This window comes from Trachurus japonicus, chromosome 24 (assembly GCF_045865225.1).
Source record: "Trachurus japonicus isolate A0001 chromosome 24, Traja_1.0".
NCBI classification, from domain to species: Eukaryota; Metazoa; Chordata; class Actinopteri; order Carangiformes; family Carangidae; genus Trachurus; species Trachurus japonicus.
This window is the reverse complement of record NC_140930.1, coordinates 8409983-8434660: the sequence shown is the minus strand read 5'-3', so window position 1 is coordinate 8434660 and position 24678 is coordinate 8409983. Positions and strand designations below refer to the sequence as shown.

At 39.8% G+C, this 24678-nt stretch overlaps 2 protein-coding genes across 2 annotated transcripts; one reads left to right on the top strand and one right to left on the bottom strand.

Annotated features, from left to right (window-relative positions):
* The first annotated feature begins 4906 nt into the window (after window positions 1–4906).
* Window positions 4907–13580, top strand: fam89a (family with sequence similarity 89 member A). Its single transcript, XM_085770357.1, has 3 exons — window positions 4907–5202; window positions 7843–11342; window positions 11381–13580. Exons 1-2 carry the CDS (start codon window positions 4954–4956, stop codon window positions 8149–8151), a joined length of 558 nt encoding a protein of 185 aa, XP_085626483.1. The 5' UTR covers window positions 4907–4953; the 3' UTR covers window positions 8152–11342; window positions 11381–13580.
* Window positions 13581–19084: 5504 nt separating this feature from the next.
* On the bottom strand, window positions 19085–24307 carry arv1 (ARV1 fatty acid homeostasis modulator). The gene is made up of 5 exons (XM_085771228.1): window positions 24148–24307; window positions 23603–23722; window positions 22960–23113; window positions 22592–22816; window positions 19085–20064 (listed from the first exon to the last, which is right to left on the bottom strand). Exons 1-5 carry the CDS (start codon window positions 24280–24282, stop codon window positions 19937–19939), a joined length of 762 nt encoding a protein of 253 aa, XP_085627354.1. The 5' UTR covers window positions 24283–24307; the 3' UTR covers window positions 19085–19936.
* Window positions 24308–24678: the final 371 nt, after the last annotated feature.

Sequence of the window (24678 nt, the reverse complement as noted above, 5' to 3'; positions counted from 1 at the left end):
AAGAATAAAAAGAATACAATAAAATGGAGATGGACATAAAGAAAAAGAAGCAAAGAGAGACTGTGTGATGGGAGAAACCATCTTTGTGCCTGCATGTGTATCGACTATAACTGTTTTTGCCCTTTAGGCAAGATATGGTATTTCCAACAGCAGGGACATAAGCGGATATCTTTGGACCATTATTAGCCAGCCTATGCCAAGTGATGCAAACCCATTGTGCTTTTTAGCAAGGCAGATTAACACCACACTGTTACGGATACATGTATCCCCAGGGGGTGCCATCATACGCCTAATCCTTTGATCACAGGCGGCAGTGACGACGATGATAAAAACGTTGGTGGTGGTGGTGGTGGTGGTGATGAGAGCTTATAGAGAGGCTCCTTCTGCTCATAAAATCCCCAGACAAAACAGATTGACCTTGATCAGCCTCTAAACTGTGCAGATGTGGACTGTCAGCTGATGGCTAATTGTATGAGGAGCACGGAAGAGGCTGCACAGTGGGGGTGTGATGTTTTCCAGGGGCAAATATGACACATGTTATTATGTAGACTGGTTTAAAACAACAGTCAAAAGCTGTTAATATTTTGAGACACTTGAATAAAATGACCCTGTTAGTTGATTATCCATCCCTACACATAGCAGTAGCGAAGCTTTAGTTTGAAAGTCAGCATTAAGCATTCACAAGTTAATTTATTATGGCAGATTTAAAAACAAATTTGAAACCATAACTGAATGTTGGAAAAGGAGCAAGAAAGACTGTGTTAAACATCAGTGGATAAAACGGGAAAGTTGTTTCGCACTAAAACACCAACACACCAACACACCGTCTTTCTAGTTGAATTTGAAAAATAAATTTCTTCATAAAAGTCCTCAAACAACACTATAATGTACTGAAATGACAATGTAGTGTAATACTGTATAGCGTAGCCTACTATTGTAGCATCAAACTCATCAGTTTTAGCCGGTATGCTAATGCTAACAAAGAAAACTTGATAGTTGGACTTTTATCTTTGTTTCATTTGACATTTTGTAAACATGTGAAATACACTTTCTGTTATAGCCTATAGGCTACAATATCTAATATGGTAAACAAGGATGGCTACAACCTATAAATTAGCTAGCTAAACTTAAGTCGCCAAATATTTTTAAGTAGCCTAACTATCTGTTCACTTAAGTAGCTATTTCAGTTTGGTGATGTATGACGTTATATTCCTGAGAGCTCTAAACAAATTTTTTTTTTTATCATTTTAGTTGTACAACAGACTAAAATTTCTTAAAAGAATCAAATAAAAAGCTTTCAAATCTGAAATAACATGATCCCTGCTTTGTTTTCAACCAATAGTAGGCTACTTTAACCTGTGTTGAAATATATAATCAGATCATGAGTCTGGAAATAATGACTCATGATTTTTCATAACTGTTCGAGTGAAATGAGTCAGACTTTATTCATTTAAGCAGAGTGATTAGGAGTACCAGGCTCCAGGCTTCATCATCCATCTGCCTCACTGTGTGTTTGTGTGTGTTTGTGTGTGGTACAGCACATGCCTCTCGCTTTCTAAAGAGCGTGTGTGATGCTATTGTGTGTTGGTTTCAAGGTTATTGTTGTGTTATTGTTGTGTCGGGGCTTCAGGCTGGGGGGGCGGGAAGTGAAGCCCACCATCTGTCCTTTGTACTCAAACTATTGTCCCACACACACACACACACACACACACACACACACACACACACACACACACTCCTATCATGACCTCAGACACTCTGTCTACACTCTGCTGTCATGTGAGAGAAACTTATACATTTGTTTTCATAATGTTTATGTATCAAATGCAATACAAACAGTCTTCCATTGAACCCATAGACAGACAGCTAGTTTATCGGTCTATATTATAGATATACTATATTAATGATACAGTTTGCCCTCATATATAGGCTACAAAGATGTTTTAGGGTTGGTAATAAAATGTAGGTAAAAGTCATTTCCATTTGGACTTAAATATACTGCTTTTTTTTTTTCTTCGAATAACTTAATTCAAAATGATCAGATGTCAAGCCCCATTACAGTATTATATCTGTTTTTTCTTTTTACTTTACACTTTTTATATTCACTGAAATATAAAATGAAATGTCTGTGCAAATTCTCTTTTGTCCAGATCAAAGGCATCTGGCATCAATTGAATCAGGTCAACTGGACTTAGTTTTTGTCTTTCGGAGACAACAACTAAGTCCAGTTGACCTGATTCAGTTGTCTAGAGATAAAATGAAATGACACATCAATACACAGGTCTTGAAACAAATAGATAAAAAAAGAAGAAAAAAAACAAACAAGAGACAGTTTTCCTGTCTTAAGTGTTGGCAGGGAGACGCCCAGCAGCCACTGTGTTAAAAGGACAGGAAGCGGATTTTACTGCTCAGCCACAATCCCGTGGCGTCAAGTTTACAATAATCAATGATCAACAAGAGAAATTTTAAGTTTCAAAATAAAGGCTCAATTAAAACTATCTTCCAAGTATTGGAGGTTGTACTTAACACTCCAATCCAGTTGCAATTACTTACATTTGATCTGTTTTGATCTTGAAAAGAAAAAGTACAATATTTGCTACATTTAGCTTTAAAAATGTGTAAATTTGCAATTATGAGATTTTGGCAGTACGATATGTAAATTGTTGTTTTCGACTATATGTTAAGATTTCATAGATTACACAAATAATACATTTGTTGAGAAAGTATTAGGGAGATCTATTGATCAGAAAAGTTTTAGTTTCAGCCTGATTTATTTCACATTCACGTGTCATGTGTTTTATTTGTCTGGAATTAGTCATAGTCAGTATATATTGTGTCTAGTATATACAAAAGAAGCATCACAACATAATCTACACACACATTACATAATATTGCCTACTCATCCCTTAAACATTACATCCTTACAGGCAAAAACATCTAATTCAAAATGTAAATTAATGAATAATTGGAAATACAACACAGAGAAAATAAAACAATGAGCTTTATCTCTGTCGTAGATAAGTAAGGATATGCCATGATTTTAAGGGCTTTTATTGGCTTCTTTATTTATTTGTTTATTTTGCCTATGTAGTAGTAGTAGTAAACCTTTATTTAACCAGACAAGAATTGCTAAGAATACATTCTTATTAAGGCAATGGCCTGGTAGGAGGTGAAGACCTCCTAAGGGGCAAGGGAAAGGGGGAGTATAACATTAAAATATAGACAATAAAAGCACATATGACAACAGTGACACAAGAGAAAAGAAGAATAGAGACAGTAGGCCTAACATATATAGCAATGACATACCACAAAGTAACAGTTAATTTGACGTACAGTGACATACAACAAGTTATGTAAGACAGTGATACTAAATGTAAAGACAAGGCCTCATTCACCAATATCTTCTTAAGAACCTTCTTAGATTCTTTCTTAAGTTGTTCTTAAGAGGTTCCTTAAGAAAACCCTACGTCAGATTCATCAACGCGTTCGTAAGCCTCAGAATTGTTCGCAGCTGTGTTCTTATGCCATCTCCTCGTAAGTTGAGGGCGTGTGCCAGGTGAGTCTAATTAACATAGGATTAGCATAGGTAACAGCCCCATCAATGCCCGTAAAAGGGCATGAGACTGCAGGGCCGTGTGCACACAGCACCCACAGGCACTGAGCAGAGAAGGTGAAGTGAGAAAGAAAGTTGAAATGCTCAAATGAAAATCTGGGAGGGAGCACCAGACTCCAAACGTAAAAAGAACTTAAGTAGTGACGTGGCGCTACTGCGGCAGGAATGAAACAAAGAAACAAACAAAAAGCTTATATTTATTTTATATTTTTATATTTAGGCTATATTTAGTAGCGTCAGCAGTGGATGCAGCTCTTCGGGTTGTTATCAGAGAGACCACACTCTCACGTGTGCCATCATAAATATCATCATATTATCACATATGAAAAAAAAACAGTTGTGTGTAGTGTGAACACTTACAGTAAGTGCACTGTTGCAGCCCGCAATTAGGAAAAAAAAAATCATATCGGCAGCTGTATGCCCCCCCCCCCAAAAAAAAAGATATGATATGAATTAAGTGTCTATAATGTTTTTTAAGAGACTGCAATGATTTGTCAATTATTATTATTAATATATATGATTATTAAAAACATCATAAAAGATAAGAAAATAATTCTTATTCAAATCATATAATGTCATACAACTGCAGAACAAAAGAAAACGCTATAATCGGTTATTTTTGCAGAAGTCTCAGCACCTAAAAGTGCGTAAGTATACTCCTGACTGTTCGTAGATTTTGTTCTTAGTTAAGAACAAATTCTGGATAAGAAAACATTCATGAATGCCACAATCTTCGTAAAAACTTCGTAAGTAGGACTTAAGAACAAATTTGTTCTTAAGAACGGTTCGTGAATGAGGCCCACTGATACTAGACTAGATCTATCTATCTATCTATCTATCTATCTATCTATCTATCTATCTATCTATCTATCTATCTATCTATCTATCTATCTATCTATCTATCTATCTATCTATCTATCTATCTATCTATCTATCTATCTATCTATAACAAAACCACCAAATATCTATCAATTTTCTTTCCACATGTACACGACACTTACACGACACTAACCTAATCTCAGGTGCTTTTATTTTGTTAACGTACCGGAAACGCTATGACATCATTACGTCGAGCTTGACGTGGCGTCGCTGCCTGGCCGCCCCAGAGCAGCGGAGAGAGAAAACCACTGCCGTTGCCTGGATGTTTGGTATAAGAGACGAGACGGTCGCTGCTGCTTCGTCCACACAGTGTTTGTTTGTTTGTAGGCGACTGAACTGAACTGAACTGAACGGACTAAACACTTTTATTTCTGTTTTTTGGGGGGGAAGGAAAAAAAAAAAACCCTGAACCTTTCTTCTTATTCGTTCACTAAAAAAAAAAAGAAAACACATAAAAGACGATGAATGGTAAGTCAACGAACGGTACGGCGGGGGGGATGGCCTGCATCGAGGGTCTGCCCCCGCTGCCGAAGAGCCTGAGCGGCTTGCTGAACTCGAGCGGCGGCTCGTGGAGAGACATGGAGCGGATGTATGTGAAGAAAACCATGATCCAGGACGACCTGAGCCGAGGCAGGAACAACGCCGACAACCTGCTGGCCAACAAGCCGGCCAACCTGGACGCTGCCCTGGCTCTGCTGCGGAAAGAAATGGTAATATTTTTCATTTTAGAGAGAAGAAAGTGATGTGGCTCCGTTTTTTTTTCTTCCTCACCCCCGTTAATCCTGATGGTGCAGAGTAGACTGACTGACTCCCACGAGGAACTGTGCTAGTTTTGGAGTTGTTTGGGTTTTTCTCCAACTTAACCAACACTTTACCCACAATTTAAGGCTTTTTATGACTTGTTATAACCTACTGGTAGATTCGGCGTATAAACCTTTTACCATGCACCACATTAGATTAATGAAATATCAAGGTACAAACATGGATCTCCTCTTTTGCAACAGCCCACTGGGAGTTTTTTTTTTTTCAATGGAGGAGGAGGAGGATATTACAATCAAACCAGCCTGAATAAAATCAGGGTTAGATTTGTGCATTCAGATCTGATTGCAAAAAAATAATTATTTATTAACAATTATTTTGTGTGTTTTCCAATGCTGGAAAACAAAAGTAGGATTATCAGACTGTATTATTAATATGCAGCCTAGCAGACACTGTGGTTTGTAAGCATGGGAAGATAGAAACGTGATTTTTAAAAATGGAGTCTGGCATGATGGAGATGTTTCCTATATTCTGTGTTGTAAAGTGTTTTCCTTAGTCTACTGTATACAACATCTATTGCATGTCTCAACCTGAGGTTTCTCCATGTTTTCCCCCCGTTTAAAGGCTTTTCTTGGGAGTTTTCCCAAAGTCAAAGTGAGGGTTTAAGGCCAGAGGATGTTGCAGTGATGCTGTGTGAAGCCCTTTGAGACAAACTGTAAAAACAGGCTATAGCCTACTAATAATACTGCGTTGCCTTGCCTTCACAGGAGAAAGCAGGATCAGGAGGCAGCTTTGCATTGGATGAGACAAATTAAGCCATTAGGCTTGTGCTCATTTTCATCCTAAGCCCTAATTTAATACCTTTTAGCTTGAGTTTCTTTCTTCTTCTTTTTTTTCCATGACACATGAGCCTGCACCAAATCCTGTAGTGCACCAATACATGATATATTACTATTATTTAGTGAGGTGCAACCAAAAGAAGACACTTATACTCTTCTACACACCCTCGCCAGCAGCAGGGATTTTCATACGAGAAGCAGACTGCTCCATTATGATAATGTGGCTCTTAGTCAAAACACAACAATAGCCCCGTTTCTCCACATCCAGTCATTTCAGATGAAAACAGTCACAAAACTGTTACTGAAACTCAAACCCTGTTGTTTTGCTAAATCCTGTTGGTGCCTCCTCATGTGCTTCACCTCACCCCCCCCCCCCCCTGTGGAAAGTCTCCAGCTCCAGGCTTAGTGCTTTGTCGCTGTTAATGTATTACTAAGAGTGAGTAGAGTTTGCACAGTTCACATTGTTTAATAAGTTGTCGGTGTCCTATATTTTGGAAACTCAAAGCCGCTCCCCTAGTTTACACAGCGCAGAGCTCGGTGTCGGCTGTTTGAAGCGACTCTGACTTGCATATCTGCCCAGTGTGATTTGTTTGGAAGACAGAGCAGTGACCCCTCAGTCAGTCGGCTCGTGCTGCATTGTCAGCAGAGTGGTATGCAGCAGAAATGCCCCTCCACAGCCTCTGTCCGCACACACACACTCATGTTTCATCCTCAAGTTTGTGATGTTACACATGTCGTCATAGTATCAGATAGGAGCTGCGGAGAAAGATAATTCAGCTGTCGGTTATCTGCAGGAAAGATTGTGAAGTTTTATCAGTGGACATACCAAACATACCGAGGTTGTTTTGTTCAGTCCACTCAAAGATGTTTACTGCGCAAAGATATTCAGATTAAAATGAAGAATTAGCCTTTATGTTGATAGTCCATCAGTCTTTAAGTTGTTTGCCAAGAAGAAGATTGCTTATTTTGCTTTATAATAATAGCAAACTTTATTTATAGAGCAACTTTCATGACAAGAATTGCAGCTAAAACACTTTGCACCAGTCAGACACAAAGTAATTAGACACCAAAGAAAATGTAAAAAAAAAAAAAAAAAAGAGAATAAGAATAAATAAAGGCAATTATAACTGTCAATCATCAATACATGCAATAATAAACATTAGAAAAGCATGATATCTTAGTTAAAGCAAGGCCATTTGATTTGATTTATTTAATTCTTGCAAGCAGTGGTACCAGAAGAAGAAGAAAAAAAACTAAACAAAAAACTTGAATAAATATTTAAAAAATTTTAAAAACTTAAAGGGACTATGAGGACTTTCGGAAAGCGAAGTGTTTTCACACTCAGTACGCACGGTGAAATTCTTGGACCGGCACAAGACGGATGAAAGTGAAAACATTTGCCAAGATTGTTTTCATTATCAAGAATGAAAGTCGGAGGTTTGAAGACGATCAGATACCGTCGTAGTTCCGACCATAAACGATGCCAACTAGCGCTCCGGCGGTGTAGGAAGTGCTGGGCGAGTCGACCACTAAATAATAATATCAAAATAACTAAAGACAAAACAATATATTTATCGAAAATGGACCCATTACCAAGTGTGGGTAACGTAGATTCATCCACATTAATATGAGACTCTTTTATAACCAAAAGCAAACTCCTCGGGGTCTCTTAAACAGCAACCCTTTAAAAAATCCTATCCATCATAGTTTGTATTTTGTATGAAGTGTTGACCCTGCCTCTGCTCCGTCCAGGTGGGGTTGCGTCAGCAGGACATGTCCCTGCTGTGCCAGCTGTGGTCGCTGCACGAGTCCATCCAGGAGTACAAGGGCAGCTGCCAGGACCTGAGCGCCGCCTCCAGCCTCAGCATGATGGAGAACGGCTACTTCGACGAGGACGACGAGTACTACCCCGAGCCCGGCGCCACGCCCACCGGGGAGCAGCCGGACGGCGAGGCCGGGGACGGGATGACGGCGACGATGGCGGCGGCGGCCAAGAACGGAAGCAGCAGCAGCGGCGTCGGCAAAGATGACAGCTGGGACTCCTTTCACGTCACCATCTGAGGCCTCGTTCTCAGCACTTCTCTGCAGACGGAGAGACTTTTTTTTTAGGTGGGGGGGGCACGGGGGGGGGTGTAACGGACTGAAGTGGAGCTGGAGGAAAAAGTTGGAGACCAGACTTGACCTCAATAGACTGTAAATGTAAAGCAGCAGCTCCGGCTTCACTCGTGCTCCTCCTCCTCCTCGGGGGAATCGTGCACCTGCTTGTGCTGCAGAAAGTTTTTGTTTAGTTTAGTTTTTTTGCAGCGTGACCAGGAGCTTCATGAGACTGTGGAGCTGAGCAGCCGAGGTGTCCTGCTCACTAACACCCCGTCAAACACTCAGGAGTTGAGATGAATTGTATCCAAGACTCCGTATACTCAGAATTAGGCAATATATATTTACAATGCATTTGTTTTTATAACCAGCTCTGCTGCTGCTGCTTCTGTATCAAGTGGTTTTGCTACGGTCACCCCCCCCCCCTTTTTTTGGCAAAACGTTTTTTTTTTTTAACATATTCAAAATATATGAACAAAGTTTTATTATTTTATTTATTATATAATATAAATAACAAGATATTTTGCTTTCCTGTTACTCTCAACGGACGTTTTTAGTGCTGCAGCCGTATACCCAGGCACACGGGTAAAAAGTATTTACAAGCTGGAAATCCCAGACGTTGGGGGTTTTTAAAAGCAAACACAGACGACGGGATTCCTGAACGCTGCGATCGATGTTGGTGCAAAGAGATGATCGACTTGTTGGAGCAAGCGGCGTGTGCGTGTGTGTGTGTGTTGCTCATTTATGTAAATCCAGAAGGTCTGAGCTGACGTCAGACCTCAAGAATGGAGAAGGAGGAGGAGTCGACCTCGTACCTGTTGACAGTGTGTAAATGCTTGCGAGCATTGATTGACGTTTATTTACAAGAATGAGGTCAACGGTTTTTTGGGGTTTTTTTGCCTCTCAGATGGAGCAGGTGTCTGCTCTGAAAATGTGAAAATGTTCAAAATGCTGGAAACAGTTTGAAGCTGTTTTTGCACCTGGAAGCCCAGTCGGTGCACCTGTATCGTGCTGCAGAGCCGTCACCGCTCCAACACACGATGGACATCTGTGACGTGACTGAATGAAACAGTGCGGCTCGGATCAAGCAACTTCGAACTCTGGTTTTTTACAGCTTCAGGTATTTTGCATAGTTAAGGCCATCGTTTCTATCAATGACAACACTGACTGTACTCAAGTTAACTGTGGAGATCTGGGAACGAAACAAGTCGGACAGGGCTACAAAAATCTCTACAATACCATTGTGGAGTGCAGTGTTATTATAATCAATAGAAACAGCAGCCAAAACTATTAAAATAAAACCTAAGTTGTAGAAAAAATGATAATTATCCTCTTCATAACAAACTAGCAAGTGCAAACAAATTATCTGCAATTGAAAATAACATCCATTTCCATGTATTCTTAATATATATATTCTCTCAAATAAAAGTCGCCCACAGTTGAGAAACTTCTTTGCACTTGCCAGTTGTTTCGTACTGTCGTTTACAGCTGTGACACCGATGGTTAATCAACAGAAAAGTTGTGTTTGGGTCACAGTGTGTGTTGACCTTCTGCGGCCTTCACACGTCACTCACAGTGTAAACACAAAGCTGTAGCTGCAGCTCTGAACCTGGCAGCAGCAGGTATCAGCTGAATACAGGGTACTTTATATAACGCTTTGTATCCTCAACTAGACTCATGTTAACAACGCACGCTCTGCTGCCGTGACTCCGAGCAGGCAGGACGAACATTATTTAAAGACGCGTCACTCACGAGGGATGTAATTGATGATATATCAGTGTTTTCATCACATCTGCAAAGCACCAAGCTTCTGTTTTAAAGGGATGTTTCAACATTTTGGCAAATTCGCCTATCGCCATAATCCCTATAGTTTTAGGAGTAGGTTCATTTCCTTTTTAATTGTCGGTGCAAGTTGTTTTGAGATCGGCGGGGAAGAGACGTGAGTTCTGCACAGCGCGCGTTATTTCCGGGCTTTCCCCTCATCAAACTCATCAAATACACAATCCAACAACTCCAAAACACTCTGGTGGACAAGTTCTGACCTGCACATTCACCACACTATGAGGTAATTGTTGTTTTCGAGGTAAATCCCATTAGCCTCCGTAGCGTAGCTCTGAGCAGCTTGCGTCTCTGCCCCACTGATCTAAAAACAGCTTGCACCATCAATTAAAGGTAACGAACCTACTGCTATGACTATAGGGATTATGGCAATGGCCGAATTTGCCAAAATGTTGAAATATCCCTTTGAAGTAAAGTATCTGAGCCTCGTCCTTTAACGGTGGTGTTGGGGACGATCTAATACTCCAAACTGGTCACTAATAATAAGATTGTAACAGCAAGTTGGTTTCTCTCTGTTATGCGATACGATGTACGCATATGGATTAAAAAACAAAACCTTCCAGTTCACTGAGACGATAACTCTGGTTTTGATCGACACGCCACAAACACAGCCTTACTTCAAACTCTAGGTCTCTCTTCTTGCCGTCGTCCTGCGTCATGTATCCTACGACCGGCGCCGACGTCTGGATGTGTGAATAATACTTAACTTACTGATGTTAATACTCATATGAATGGTCCGCGTGGTCTTCCTTTAACATTCAAAGCTCAAACTGCAATACAGTCGGTAGCCGCCATCGCTCTGAGAAGGTTGATATTTTCACTAATGTGTTGATATTGTGTTTGTATAGATCATATGACGTCATCCGTTCTGTCGACTGGTCCGCCACTCTCTCTCTGTGTGTGTCTTTAACACAAACCAAAGAAAAGTTAACAGCACTCAAAATGAAATGTATTCGGTTTAAGGTGCTGAAAAAGAAAACTTCAATTGTCATGAATGGTTTCATTGTTACCTAAAAAAAAAAAAATCAGATGTCTTTTAAGAATGTTTTTATGATCAGATGAGTCGGACACTTAACTCTGCCTTGAGCCCACTCACAAAAACACAGATGTTTTCAGTCTGATAACAGGAAAATGATTCATTTCTAAAGAAACGCTTGTTGCTTGTTGTTGAAATTGTTATCACTGACTGACTGACGTATGAAAGTCTAAAGCGTTTATTTGTGGTTGAACACCGTCACAGCAAAAACATACAGTGGTTATTACAATGGTGTGGTGTTAAAGGAGTAGTGTGACATTTTGGGAACATGCTTATTAGCTTTGTTGTTGCCTAAGAAGACTGTGAATCCACTGCTAGCAGCTGGTTAGCCTAGCCTAGCCTAGCCTAGCTTAGCATAATAACTGGAAAGAGGAGGAAGTGGCAATAACAAAATCCACCTACCAGCAATTTTAAAGGTGACGTTTCAGATCAATATGTGGAACTAGATGAAGGTGAGATGACAAAGTGTATTTGCATATTTCTCAAAATGTCAAATTATTTCTCTAAAATGTACAACAACAACCGAACATGTGAAGGTTATTTGTCCTTTTTCCTCATTTTGAAGTCTGAAAACTTTCCCTGTTGGTTTCCATAATCCTGTTCTAGTTTATGAATAACCCACCAAACTGAATCAAAGGCCTCCACAGAATACAATGGCTTTATTGTTACTATTATAATATTATTATTATTTTTATCTAATATGTTGGATTGAATGTCTGCCCGCTCTGTTTGTTCTTCTGGATCTTTCATGTCCTGTCAGGAACAGAAATCTGTTGCTAATCTGAAGCTCAAAGCACATGTGGATTAAAACAATCTAACTGATGCCGTTTCAAATATTTGTACAAAAAAAAAAAAAACCCAACAAAGTCTGGACCCAGGCTTTTTATTGGATGTCTACACAATTAGTGCCTTTTAAAAACTGTTTTATTGTTTGACATGCACTTGGATTTTAAAGCCGCTACCTGTAGCGTTGCAGATTTGGTGTTTGACGTCACCGGTGGAGAGATGACTCAACGTCTGGGTTACCAAATGTTACCAACCTGTGTATTATGCCCTGAATACAAATCCAGAAAATCCCATAAAGAGCTGATTAACATTTGGATGTACTAAGGTTCCTTTTTCCACTTTATTGACAAGGAAACAGTCCTTCAATCTGTTAGAAATCATCGCTAACTGTCTACATGCTGCAGCTTTAACCTCCTAAAACTTGTAACAGCCTTAAAATCAGTCATGTCACTTGCAGATTTCAGCCTCAAATAGGTTCTGCACTTGTTTGTTTTCAATTCCCCCCCTCAAAAAAAAAAAAAAAAAAACTACAACCACCTTTATCCTCCTGAACTCGGTCTTTTATTACACAACTGTATCTAAATCCAGCACAAAAGGAGCTTTGAAACACCAGCAAGGTTTAACCAGTATCGTAACAGTAGCAGCTGAATAGTGTGTGTTTTCTACTTTCTACAACAACCCCCCCTTCCCCTTCCCCTTCATCTTTCTCTCTATTTTCATAAGATTATTGGATGTGTAACTGTAACGTGGTGATGCCTTCTCAGGGTTAAACTCGTGGCTAAGTGTTTGTGTTGTCTGGGGGGAAAAAAAAAGAAATTCTTTGACTATTTCAACACAATTGTTATTTAAATGTACAAAATATGACGCCACGCTCCCTCATTAATAATAAGCAATAGTTGATTTATTTGTATGGGAGTTGTTAAATGTCAGATTTTGGTGTTTTTTCCTTTATTTTGCACCAAATTTTGAACAATCAGGAGGTTTTTTCTTACTCTAAAGTGGCCTCAATAGACCAGAATGCAATGCAAACACAACAAGTGTGGTTTAAATGGCGAGTATTGCTGTAAATCAGACATTCCTCAGTGTTCACACCCCTGCATTCGTGGTTATTATTATTACAAAGAGTGGGTGGGTGCAAACTGAGACGCTTGAATCTACAACACCTTGACTAAAGATGTTATTTAATAAGAGGGATTATGTTTTAGCCACCTGAAAAAAACCTCAAATGTTCATTTAAACACAAACTTCTTCCACGGCAGCCCCTGTGTTGAGACATCCGTTTAATTTTCAGATCAATAAATCAATAAACAGATCTTTTTTCTTTCTTTTTTTGCAGCCAATAATCAGCATCGACAGATTATAATCCAATTTTTCTACGTACTGGCTATAGCTGTTAAAATTTGTAAAACTGAATGAGACCAGGAACATGAAATGTCTTTTTGACTTATATATATTTATACTTTATATCATAATCATTCATTAAATCTCTATAGTGGGAAAAAAATAAGCTTTTGATGTATTTTGTGTTGCATAGACAGAAGTAACTCAGAGAACATGTGTGAAGGCTGTTGTTGTTGTTGTTACCATCATTCATTCATTCATTCATTACCCATCATTACTGTCAATTAATCCATGAATGACCATACTACTGTTTCTTTGGACAATTAGTCTCAGTGCTTTCCTCTCATAGTTATTATACTGATATTAATTTAATAAAGTGATCCTGTACTTTTCATGGTGTGGATTTTGCGTCTTCTTTTTTATTTATTTCACTGTTCAGAGTAGAAACTAAACCGGTGGAAGTGAGATCCATAAACCACATTAAGAGTTTGTCCTTTCGAGACTTTGTGAAGGTTATTGTTAGAAATACAATTTTCCAAGTTATTGGGAAAACATCTGGAACCTTGTACTCTTTAAAAAAACACATCTGTCTGGGTTTCTTTTGAGAGTTTACAATTAAGAACGTTGCATAAAATTGTATTTTTTATCTAATTACATATGACAAAATGTCAGGGGATCAATTTATTTGAGTTAGCATTGAGTGTATTGATCAGATTTCATCCAGTAATGATGTAATTTCACTGAAACACATACATTTCAACTTCCTGGTGACAGCAGAGGAAACGATGTATCCTCAGGGGACAATGAATGTCTATTAGATTAAATTTCATGTCATTCTATCAAAAACTTTTCAGATATTCTGTCATAAAATGGTGAAAACAACAAGATATAAAACACTAACTATGATTTTACTCCTCAGGATTTGAACCAACCTCCTCAGCAGCTCTTTCAAGCCAAACTGCAGCTCTCCTCTTCCTCCTCCTCCTCCTCTCTCTCTGCTGCCCTACTTCTTTCTTTCTTTCCTTCTTTTTCCTGAATGCATCTCACTCTGACCTGCATTTAAATGCACCAATCTGCATTTCTGGCTCTTGTGAGTGTGTCTTCCATGCTGGTGCAGCTCCTCATTTGCTCTCTAATTGATCATTTCTGCAGCGGCAGGATGTGCCGGGGCTTTGATGTCGTTCGGCTCCTCACACTGCGAACTTCACAAGGATGAATTACTGATGACGATAACACTGTTTATACTTTCAGACAGGCTCTGTTTAAATTCTCCCAAACCTCCCTGAGAGACTGAGTGAAAATGGGTCATGCAACTATTGTTTCATGTCCATATGTGCAGGATGTTAAAAATGGCACGAGTTCAGAGTCTCTCCCACATATGTGTCATTTTTTGTCTGGTTGCAACAGATTTTCATTTGAATTCAGGAAACTAGTGAAAAGCAAATCAGTGAAAGTGCACTGCAGCTGATCTGCCTTCAAATTAAAAGCCACAGAACAGAAAAACAAAACACACTATTTTAAACATCCTCTTCATATGTATATATATAGAGTATATAGGGCCTTCTGTGTAGGCAGTTCTTCAGAGTGCATGATGTGAATCCCGTGTTTTCCCTCTCTGCTCTGTGCTCTGCTCTGGTCTCGTGCTGCCTGCCTCAGCGTCTGTTAGGAGATTAGAGCAGATTAACATAATCTTGACTGAGCGAGCAAATCCAAGGTGCGCATCACTCTCTCCGCAGGGGACAGGCTGCCACATCCGAGCCGGGCAGCAGAGAGAGGCTGCAGTTCATCACAACAACATGGAACATGCACGAAAACTGAGCTTCTTCCTATGAAATGGTGTTTTTTTGTTTTTTTAATATAAACAACTGATATTTTCTGTCACTTTTTCTGTGTGAATCTGATTTTTATTGCCATTTTTTGTCTCCTTTGTGTTGATTTAGGCTATTTATTCCAGTGGGACCAGGTCAGGACATACAGGTGTTTGTGTGTCAACCTGTTCCTGATAATTGAACGATTATACGACCGTCTTTGGTCAGTTAACTGGTGGTTTATGTCGTTCATATATGTTTCGTGTAAGATGTCAAGGTGTTTTATTGTCCTAGTCCTGCCTCTTGTACTTTTTATCATCATTGTTTTTAATGTCTAACATCAACCTGCCAATGGGACTGGGGATGGAAATCACTTGGCTATAATCCCACATATTTACATGTCAATGTCCATCAATATGTAGCCTACTGTTCCCATTTTAAAAAAATAAAAAATAAATCTGAAATCTGAAATATATCATATTATATAATGTGTCCCTCAGTGCAGCATGCCTGTTGTTGTATGAATGTAGTTTAGTGACAAGTAGCAAACACTGGGTTGTTGGGTGGAGCAGCGTCACTATGAAATAACCAAAGAGCCTATTGATCACCTTTTGTTTTTATTATGGAAAAGACAAATGATTGATCATCAGATGATAAACAACATCAGCTGTGACCTGCAGTCTGTTGGTTCTGATCAATAAAACCAGACACATCTTCAGTAGAAGGCAGCTCGTCATTGTCGTTGTTGTCTCAGCCTGAGCTGCAGTCGACTCCAGGTGGGTCTTATCGTCCTGATCTGGTCCCTTGGCTCCGACACACTGAGTCCTGGTCCTGGTCCAGACCCGGTAACTGGCTGCGAGGTGACTGCTGTTACTGTAAATCTGATTAGTCAGACTCAGATTAAACCGCTGCATGCCTCAGTAATTGACCAACACGTTCCAGACTCCACATTTAGAAACTCTCAGCCGTTTGTTTGAAGAGATTTTTCTTAGCTGCAGGAGGATCGAAGCTGACTCCCTGTGTTTGTTTAAACTCTTGTTGTGCGTCATCAGAGATGATGGAGTATAGCTGCATCGCTTCTTTCAGCATCTCTGCAGCTGTCGACCTGTGAAAACACTCATTCATCTCTGGTTTGTTGTTGTTATTGTGACTTTGTGCATTAAAAACTTTACACACTCACACATGGAGACACTATATCAGATCCACCCAGGGTGAGGACGCACTAACAGGCATTCCACATTGGTGAGTTTTCTCCTCAGCTATTCACCGACCTGTAACAACACGCAGAGCCAACACACACATATATATAAAGATACATGTATACGGCAGGGCTGTTGCTAGGAATTCTGGGGCCCCTGACAAATACTTAAGTGGGCCCCTTTTTTCATTGACTATGTAGCCTATTATCATTTTATATTTGTATCAACAATGACAGTGAGTAACAGTAACAGAAAACTTGCCAGTCATTCTGATTTAACACTTCTTCGTGTCTCAGGATACTTTTGTTTTTCTTGTTTCTAATTTCATACACAGCATGTGAAAGCGTATTGTTGAATTTAAGTAGGGTGAGCGACAAGCGTCCTGTATTGATTCAGTAAAGGGACACTGCATTTTATTTTTCAATACAGGATGATTCCGTATTATACAGGATGATCTAATATCAGTTTATTCATCATGTTAAACCACATTTTAGGCATTTTTATGTGTAATTATTGGGTTATGACTGTGTAATAAAGTGCACAGTCCAAGCCCCAGGCCACGTGGTCTCAGCCAATGGGTGGTCGCGATAAGAAAACCGCCATTCACCCTTCTCATATAAACATTAGATACTGGGGGTATCTGTGGGTCATATTGGGCTTGGGGTCCCTAGAACTGTCATCACTAGAAATGGGAACCGAATTCAGTACTTTTATTGGTACCGACCAAATTCCCACCAAAGTACCGAGTATCGATTCACGTGAAGTCAAACAGTACCATATTTTGGTACGTGAACGCACCTTCACGTTGCATCAGCGAGAGTGGATACAGAGAATATCTCATGAGCTATTTTTTTTTTTTCATTGAATGACTATTCGATTATTCGTTAATAATTTCCCATCCTTAAAACATACTCTTATAGGCTTAGGAAATAAATATTAAAAATTCAACTTTAAACCGTCTTTTGCATTTTATTTTTCAATACAGGATGATTCCGTATTATACAGGATGATCTAATATCAGTTTATTCATCATGTTAAACCACATTTTAGGCATTTTTATGTGTAATCATTGGGTTATGACTGTGTAATAAAGTGCATGGTGCAAGCCCCAGGCCACATAGTCTGAGCCCCAGGCCATGCGGTCCCAGCCAGTACGAAGGCCCTGTGCTTGTGGGACGAGACCTTGCCGTCAGGTGGATGCGATAGGAAAACTGCCAATCGCCCTTTGCATAGAAACATCAGGCTACTGGGGGTATTTGTGGGTCATAGTACTGTGGATCTATAGAATTGTAATCACCTTTCTCCCCTATGAAACGGCCATGTAAACATGCACAGAATCAAAACGCAGCAACTACAGTATAAACATTATAATATTCTCTCTTGTTGTTAATAGCTGGAGGCTGCACATGTTTAAAGTTTGATTTACTGTGTGTTTGAACTGTGTGCAACTCGCTCTGCAAAGTTTGTCCTACATAATTCATCAGAGGAGCATATGTTCCCTCCCAAACGATCAGGGCCGGACTGTGACAGAGCACCACAGCTATTTCAAACAGTAAATCAATCACAAAACAGTCATGGTGCAACTCTGTGGTGTCAAAGATCACTCTGTTAATTCTACGACAGGATGTGGTCAGAAATGTTATGCTACATAAAACCTCTCTTATATTTAGGTTTAGATTCTATGAATACATTTATACTTTTGTTTATGCTTTTGCTTCTTGCTAATTTAATCTTTTATGTGTTCTGTTTTACTTTTATTTCATATATGGTTGTTTATAAAATCAATACTTATTGAATGGTACAGTAATATGTTGTAAGGACAGGGCTCTGTTTATGTTTATATTACCGGTATGCATGTTTAGTATACGTTACATATGTTTGTGAACTTATCTATATACAGTACTGTATATCAATAAAAAATCTTAGAGCAAATATCAGTCTTTGTTAAACAGATTTATTAATTTTTTTAGAAATCCATGTGTAAAATGTTCCTTACTCTTATCAAGACGTTTCTGATGTGAGAAACAACGAGAGGATGCTCGGCTCTGACAGACAGTGGAAGATGAAAACGTTCTGCACCATTAGAAACAAAAGGAGGACAATCTGTTCAGCAATAAAAGTGTTTTAAAAGGCGTCGCCGCAGCCTTAAAAAAAACAAACAAAACAAAACGCTGACTGTCAATCACACGTGTGTGTGACAGGGTGTGGAGGAACACCACTACATCTCTCAGGGTGTGTCCTCCGTCGGCAGCCACAGATGGTTTTGTTCAAAAAGAATTCGGCCTCGCCTCTCGTCATGTGTGCGACTTTCTCAGCATTTCATGACAGGACAGAAAACAACACAATGCAGTGACTCCTACAGAGACCCCCTCTACCCCCCTGCCCTCATGCTGTAGGTAACTGTAACTGTGGTGAGTAAAATTCCCATCATTCCTCAGATGGCCGGCTGATGCGGTCTGAACATTGTTGTGTTTGAGACTCGTTCCAGAAGCTGCAGCTGGTCAACGTGTCTCAAAGTGGTTTTCACAGATCAGATATCAGAGTGAGGCCTGGAGAACATAAACTCCAGCTTTAATAAATGTCAGTTTAGGTCTATTAGTGCTGTATGATGGTTTTAAATGTTCAGTTCATTAGCTTCACCTTCACTTGGAAATACAGGAAAAAAAAAACATGGAGGTAGTTCTGGCAAATCTTAACTGGCAGTTTATTTAATAATTGATAGAAAAATAATCATTTAGGTCAACCATGAGGCAAATATTGAAAAAACAAGGTCATATATTTGATGAATATGATCATAAATGACATATTTTGGGGTTTGGACTTAGAGTGACGTCTTTAGTTTGCATGTTTTTCTGAGCGCTGTTTCTACATGTTGTCATGAAGGAGTTGTTGTTGGATGTAAACGCCTCTCTATCACTTTTGGCTCATACGCATTCTTTCACTTTTAATTTTCTACCTTGTTTATGTCCATGGGGTCGGGTTACAAGAGTAAATATAAGAAGCTCAATAAGGTCTGACTTACTTCGCCTGTGTGTCAACATCTATCTCATGAGTGTGTGTGTGAGCTAAAGAATGTGAGGAGTGCTTGCTGGGTCCTGTCCAAACAGAGAAGTACTTATTGTCAATTTACAGCCTCGGGGTCTGTGTTTGTGCCGTTCCTGGAGAGCAGCCCTGGACTCGGAGCACGTGCAGTTGCAGCAGCAGTAATTTAGATCATGAGACGTTCCCACGTTAGAGCCGCTCTCCTGGGCTTTTCTTCAGAAAATAATCAAATTAAAGACACATCTCAGTGGAGTCTTGGCTTGCAGCTTATTGTGCACTTTGAAACCAAGATATAAAATGAGATTAGAGCATTCCTACATCTTCGGTTTGAGTTTTTCTCACTTGTTCATTTCACATGGACTCTCCTGAATCTTCCCTCAGCCGTCACCATTTTCTGAAAAAATAAATCTCCTATCTGTTGTGTAACATTTAGTAAACTCGTAACCTGTTCATTAAGACATTTGGTTCGGTGAATTTCAGCCACACGGGAAGCTTCTCGTGTTTTCCAGTTGTTTTGCAATCAACAATGACAAAAACACTAAAAGAAGACAATTCAAAGAATCCAGCTTCGTCTCCAGCCTCGTGTGCAGAAGCTTCGATAAAAAAAACGGCCTCGCTCCGTCACAGGCCGTCGTCCACCGTCACCTGTTCATCCCTGAGAGGAGGAGTGACGTCAGTGTCTCGACTCACAGAACCGACGTTCACTCAAACATCAACACGTCCTGGAGGCTCCATGACACTTTGTTCCAGGCCTGAGCCACGCAGATCTCTGACAGGAGGCCCAAACACACGGCCAGGAGCGACAGGCGCCGGCTGCTGTTCAGGATCACTGCAAGACAAAGACAAATAGGAGGGATTAGAAATAAAAAACAAGTTTTTATTTGCACAAAATTGCTGCAAAATCTGAATCTATTATCATTCTGTTTTACAATAGCATAATTCTACAATATTATTGTTATCCTCTTTGTGCTATTATTTATCATTTTCATCATTATTAAAGGGATACTTCACCCAAAATCGATAATTCACCAATCATCTACTCACCGTCATGCCAAGGAAGGGTTTGGAGAACTTTCAGAGTCATCAAAACGCTTTAGGAGTTCCAGCGGGGGTCCGGCTGGCAACGTATTTTCATATAATGGCGGCGGATAGAGTTCACTTTTGAATCGTCCAAAACACACACTATGAAACATCCAGATACCTCCATACTGCTCGTCTATACTGACCCAAGTGTCCTGCTGCGAGATGTTCGTTGTAAACCATTGGATGCATGATGTAAATACAGAAGAACATCTCACAGCAAATCTCATGCAGCCACTGGGAGCTACTGCTACAACAAGACTAAAAACAGAGATCAAATACATTTTTTCCGAACAACTTTTTCATGTTGTGGCTTCAGGACACTTGGGTCAGTACAGACGAGCAGTATGGAGGTATCTGGATGTTTCATAGTGTGTGTTTTGGACGATTCAAAAGTGAACTCTATCCGCCGCCATTATATGAAAATCCGTTGCCAGCCGGACCCCCCCTGGAACTCCTAAAGCGTTTTGATGACTCAGACAGTTCTCCAAACCCTTCCTTGGCATGACGGTGAGTAGATGATTGGTGAAGTATCGATTTTTTGGTGAAGTATCCCTTTAACTTTATTATATTTCCTTCTTTCATTTCATTATTTACATTATATCTTTGCTAAAATGATATTCAAATTCAGATACATACAACTGCATCACATATAAACTGTGAAAAACACACTTCGTAAACACATTCCTTCTCTACAAGTGTGTGTTGTTCATGTTGTCATTTACATGTTTGTCTATTATGTGTGTATCTTTCATATCACACTTGTTTTTGTTATAAAAAGTGACTTTAAACGATTAAAAGTCTAAATAACACAGCGAAGAAACCAAAAAAAAGCTGCAACTCTATCCCCTCACAGTGACCAAGCACCTTCCAGTCCACTGCTATGTAGATGCATAAGACATAAAGTCAATACAATATTAAAGAGGGACTTTTATATAATCTGGAGAGGACAGTGGAGAACGGCCTGAACCTGCTCCATCACTGCACTTGGCGTCGGTCGGACTGAAACTTGTTCTTTATTAATAAGTCGAACAGAAACGGCTCATCAGAGCAGCAGACCATAAATCACTCAACAACATCTCATTGTTCGCTGTGCACAGACTCGCTGCCAAACACAATGAGCAGATTTATGTTTCCAGAGCTGCTGCTGCGTCTGCTGCTGCTGCTGCCGAGGGAACAATTATATCACACAAGAAACATGGACCCGAACCCTTTTTTTCTTATGTAAGGGCATTTATCTCGAAAGTCTGGGTCCCTCTGTCGTCATCAGCACGGGGACTCTCCAACAAAGGCAGAGTTAGTTGCCACCTGCTGGTGTTTTTCAATGTTGCCTGAAGAATGAGGCACCAACACGTCCCTGATGTCTCACATGGTACAAGCTGCTCGGCTTCGACACTAATGACTCATCCAATTAAAAAAAAAAAAAAAAAAAAATTAACTGTGAGTCTCTTCTGTTCCTCTCTGGAGTTCAGTCTTGGGTGAATGTAAAAACGTTTTGACTTTGAAAATAAAGACTGAAGATAATAATGTGTCTGTTAACACTGTTATAATAGCCAAGTGTCTCTGCACTGGTTACTACTGTTATCTATCTATTACTGTATTTATATAAAACTGCCTAAACGTTTGAGTTAAATTGTTCTATAATGGCTTTTTCAATGGTTTCTGCATAAAAAACAAGATAAATGCTTGGAAAAACTTTTATAAACTGCACGTTTAAAGGTCCAGTGTGTAAAATGAGGGGAAAACAGTGACATCTAGCATTCAGATTCTATTATTTATCTATTAAATAATTCTATTGTTTATTTATGAATGTGAAACTCTTGAAACGTGCTCTCTGGTTGGCTGGATTTTCCATTCCGTAAAAACATGGCGGCGCAAGATGGCGACACTCTCTAAGCAAGACCCTTGCTCTATGTATATACAAAAGAAGAATTATAAGGCTATGAAAACCAAATGGATTTTACTTTATAGCAATTATACACTTATACAAATATATATCTTCAGATTTTGCCAATAAACCTTGACAAATATTACACACTGGACCTTTAATGTACTACACATTTTGGCCTGATGATGGCAGCAGAGAGACGAGTGATTTTGCAATTCATCCTGTGGGATCCATAAATGACTTCATGTGTTCAAATATCATGGAAATCCAACTGAAATATGTTGACATACTTGGAACAAAGTGCTGGACTGACAGAAAAAAAACAAATGATTTGTTAATTAACAGCCCAGGAGATGAGTGTGAGGTTGTGTCCTCCTCCTCCTCCTACCTCTGATAGCCTGGGAGTTGGAGGTCAGCACAAACAGCTTGATGAGGCCCAGGCAGAGCGGGGAGTAGTCGTGCTCCCAGATGACAGCGGGGATGAGGAGGATCTTCCCGTAGCAGGACAGCAGCAGGGCTCTGAGGAGCAGGCTGAGCTGGAGGGTCCCACCCTGCAGACGCCCCACCACCACCCAGAGGAACCACAGCACGGTGCCGCAGAACGCCGACAGCTCTGCAGGAGAAACATAGAGGGGGAAAAAAAAAGAGACTTTATGAAAATGATTCTTTATGAAACACATTCATACACTGATGTATAGTCTGTGATTCCACATTACGATGCAAACAGAGTCTAATGTTAACATGGTAACATCTTACCGAGGGCGGCCAGTCCAAACATGCCGTAAAACTGCCATTCCTTGGTGTATCTGATGATGTCGGCGGGGTCGCTGCTCTGCTCGGAGCCGTGGAGCACGGACCACCTGAGGTACGCCTCACACAGCAGGCAGAACACGCACAACTTCCAGTGGATCTGGACAGGAAAGGGAGAACAAAACATAGGCCTACACAAACACTGAAACTCATGACAGCACCTGGATAATGAACATCTGGATATGGGCAAGGACTTTTTACAAGGAGCACAGTGGCCCCTAACTTACAATTTTAGGAGTGCAAGCAGAACATTTAGGAGTGCAAACCGTAAACTGACTTGTAAAGCAAATATTCACATTTCTCTCGTTATTCACCTTTTCATTCATCATCCTCAAACATTAGCGTGCCACTTGTAATGACAGATTCCAGATTATTTGAGTCCCTGCTTCCACATTTCCCCAGTGTAAAAGAAAAATAGCAAATTTACTGGTTGCACATGAAAAATGTACTTGCACGGTCTCAAATTTTAGGGGCAAAATGTCTGAAGCTCTGATATGGGCTCAGAATTAGTAGAATATAACATCATATTATATTTGTTAGATTGTTGGTCATATGAATTCGTACAGTTAAAACGGTCGAGGTTACTCACATTCAAGTTTGTGTTGAACAGAATGTGTCTGAAAGCCTGCGTCTTGCACAAAATGGCATCAATCAGGATGATAACTGGGTCATACTCTATGTACTTGTCCACAGGCTTTTGGCAGGACTCCTGGAGACAAACACACACAGACACACACACACACACACAGTCCCTTACTTATCAGTGATTTACATGTTGTTGCGCTGAAATGATACAAGCTGTGGCTGGATAAAAGGAAATGCTGCGTCTTGTTCAACCAAAACAACCTGTCAAACAACCTGTCCTGGTGCCTCAGGTACAGGTGCACCTGAGAAACATACTGTAACTTATAGCTGTACACAGACAGACAATATGACAAAATGTTTAACGTTTAAATTTTATATAAACATTCACCTTCATGTGTAACTATTAAAATAATTCAGTTTTATGAGAGAGAAATAAGATATATTGGCAGGTTACAGTTGCAACCGGTTAGCTAGCATAAGCATCCTCAGCATAAACAGTAACATTGAACAGCGACCAAAGCTAATTTATGATATCAATAAATAACGCACACATATCGTTATCTTCAAGATCCCATTACTGTAATCCCGGTGCAGCTCCGTTGCTTCTTCGTTACATTCAACACACCTAAACACACTTTTGCCCATTCTTCCTCCCGGTAAACGGCGACGAGAGGCAGCTAGCATGTGAGACGCTCTTACCGGAAGTAAGGCGGAAGTTTATGGTTCTCTCCTTCAAAATAAAAGTGAAAAGGTTGGGAAGAGTTCCATGATTGGCACTTAAACTACTGATAGACTCTATATTTCACAATGCAGTGGTTTCATAGTGGAATTTATCACACTAAATGTCAATTAAATGTATCTACCAGCAGCTCTTATAGCAATTCATTCCTTTTCATGAAGTCCATGATGAGCTAAAATAAAAAATACAGTGCATTGCCAGAAATTAACCAACCAATCAACATACTGCACGTTTTAAAATAACTTGCACTTAGCCACAGACAGACTGCTAACAAAATCAAAAAGAAATAGTATATAATTCAAAAAAATATATAGACAATAGGCTATGGAAAAGTCCTAGGC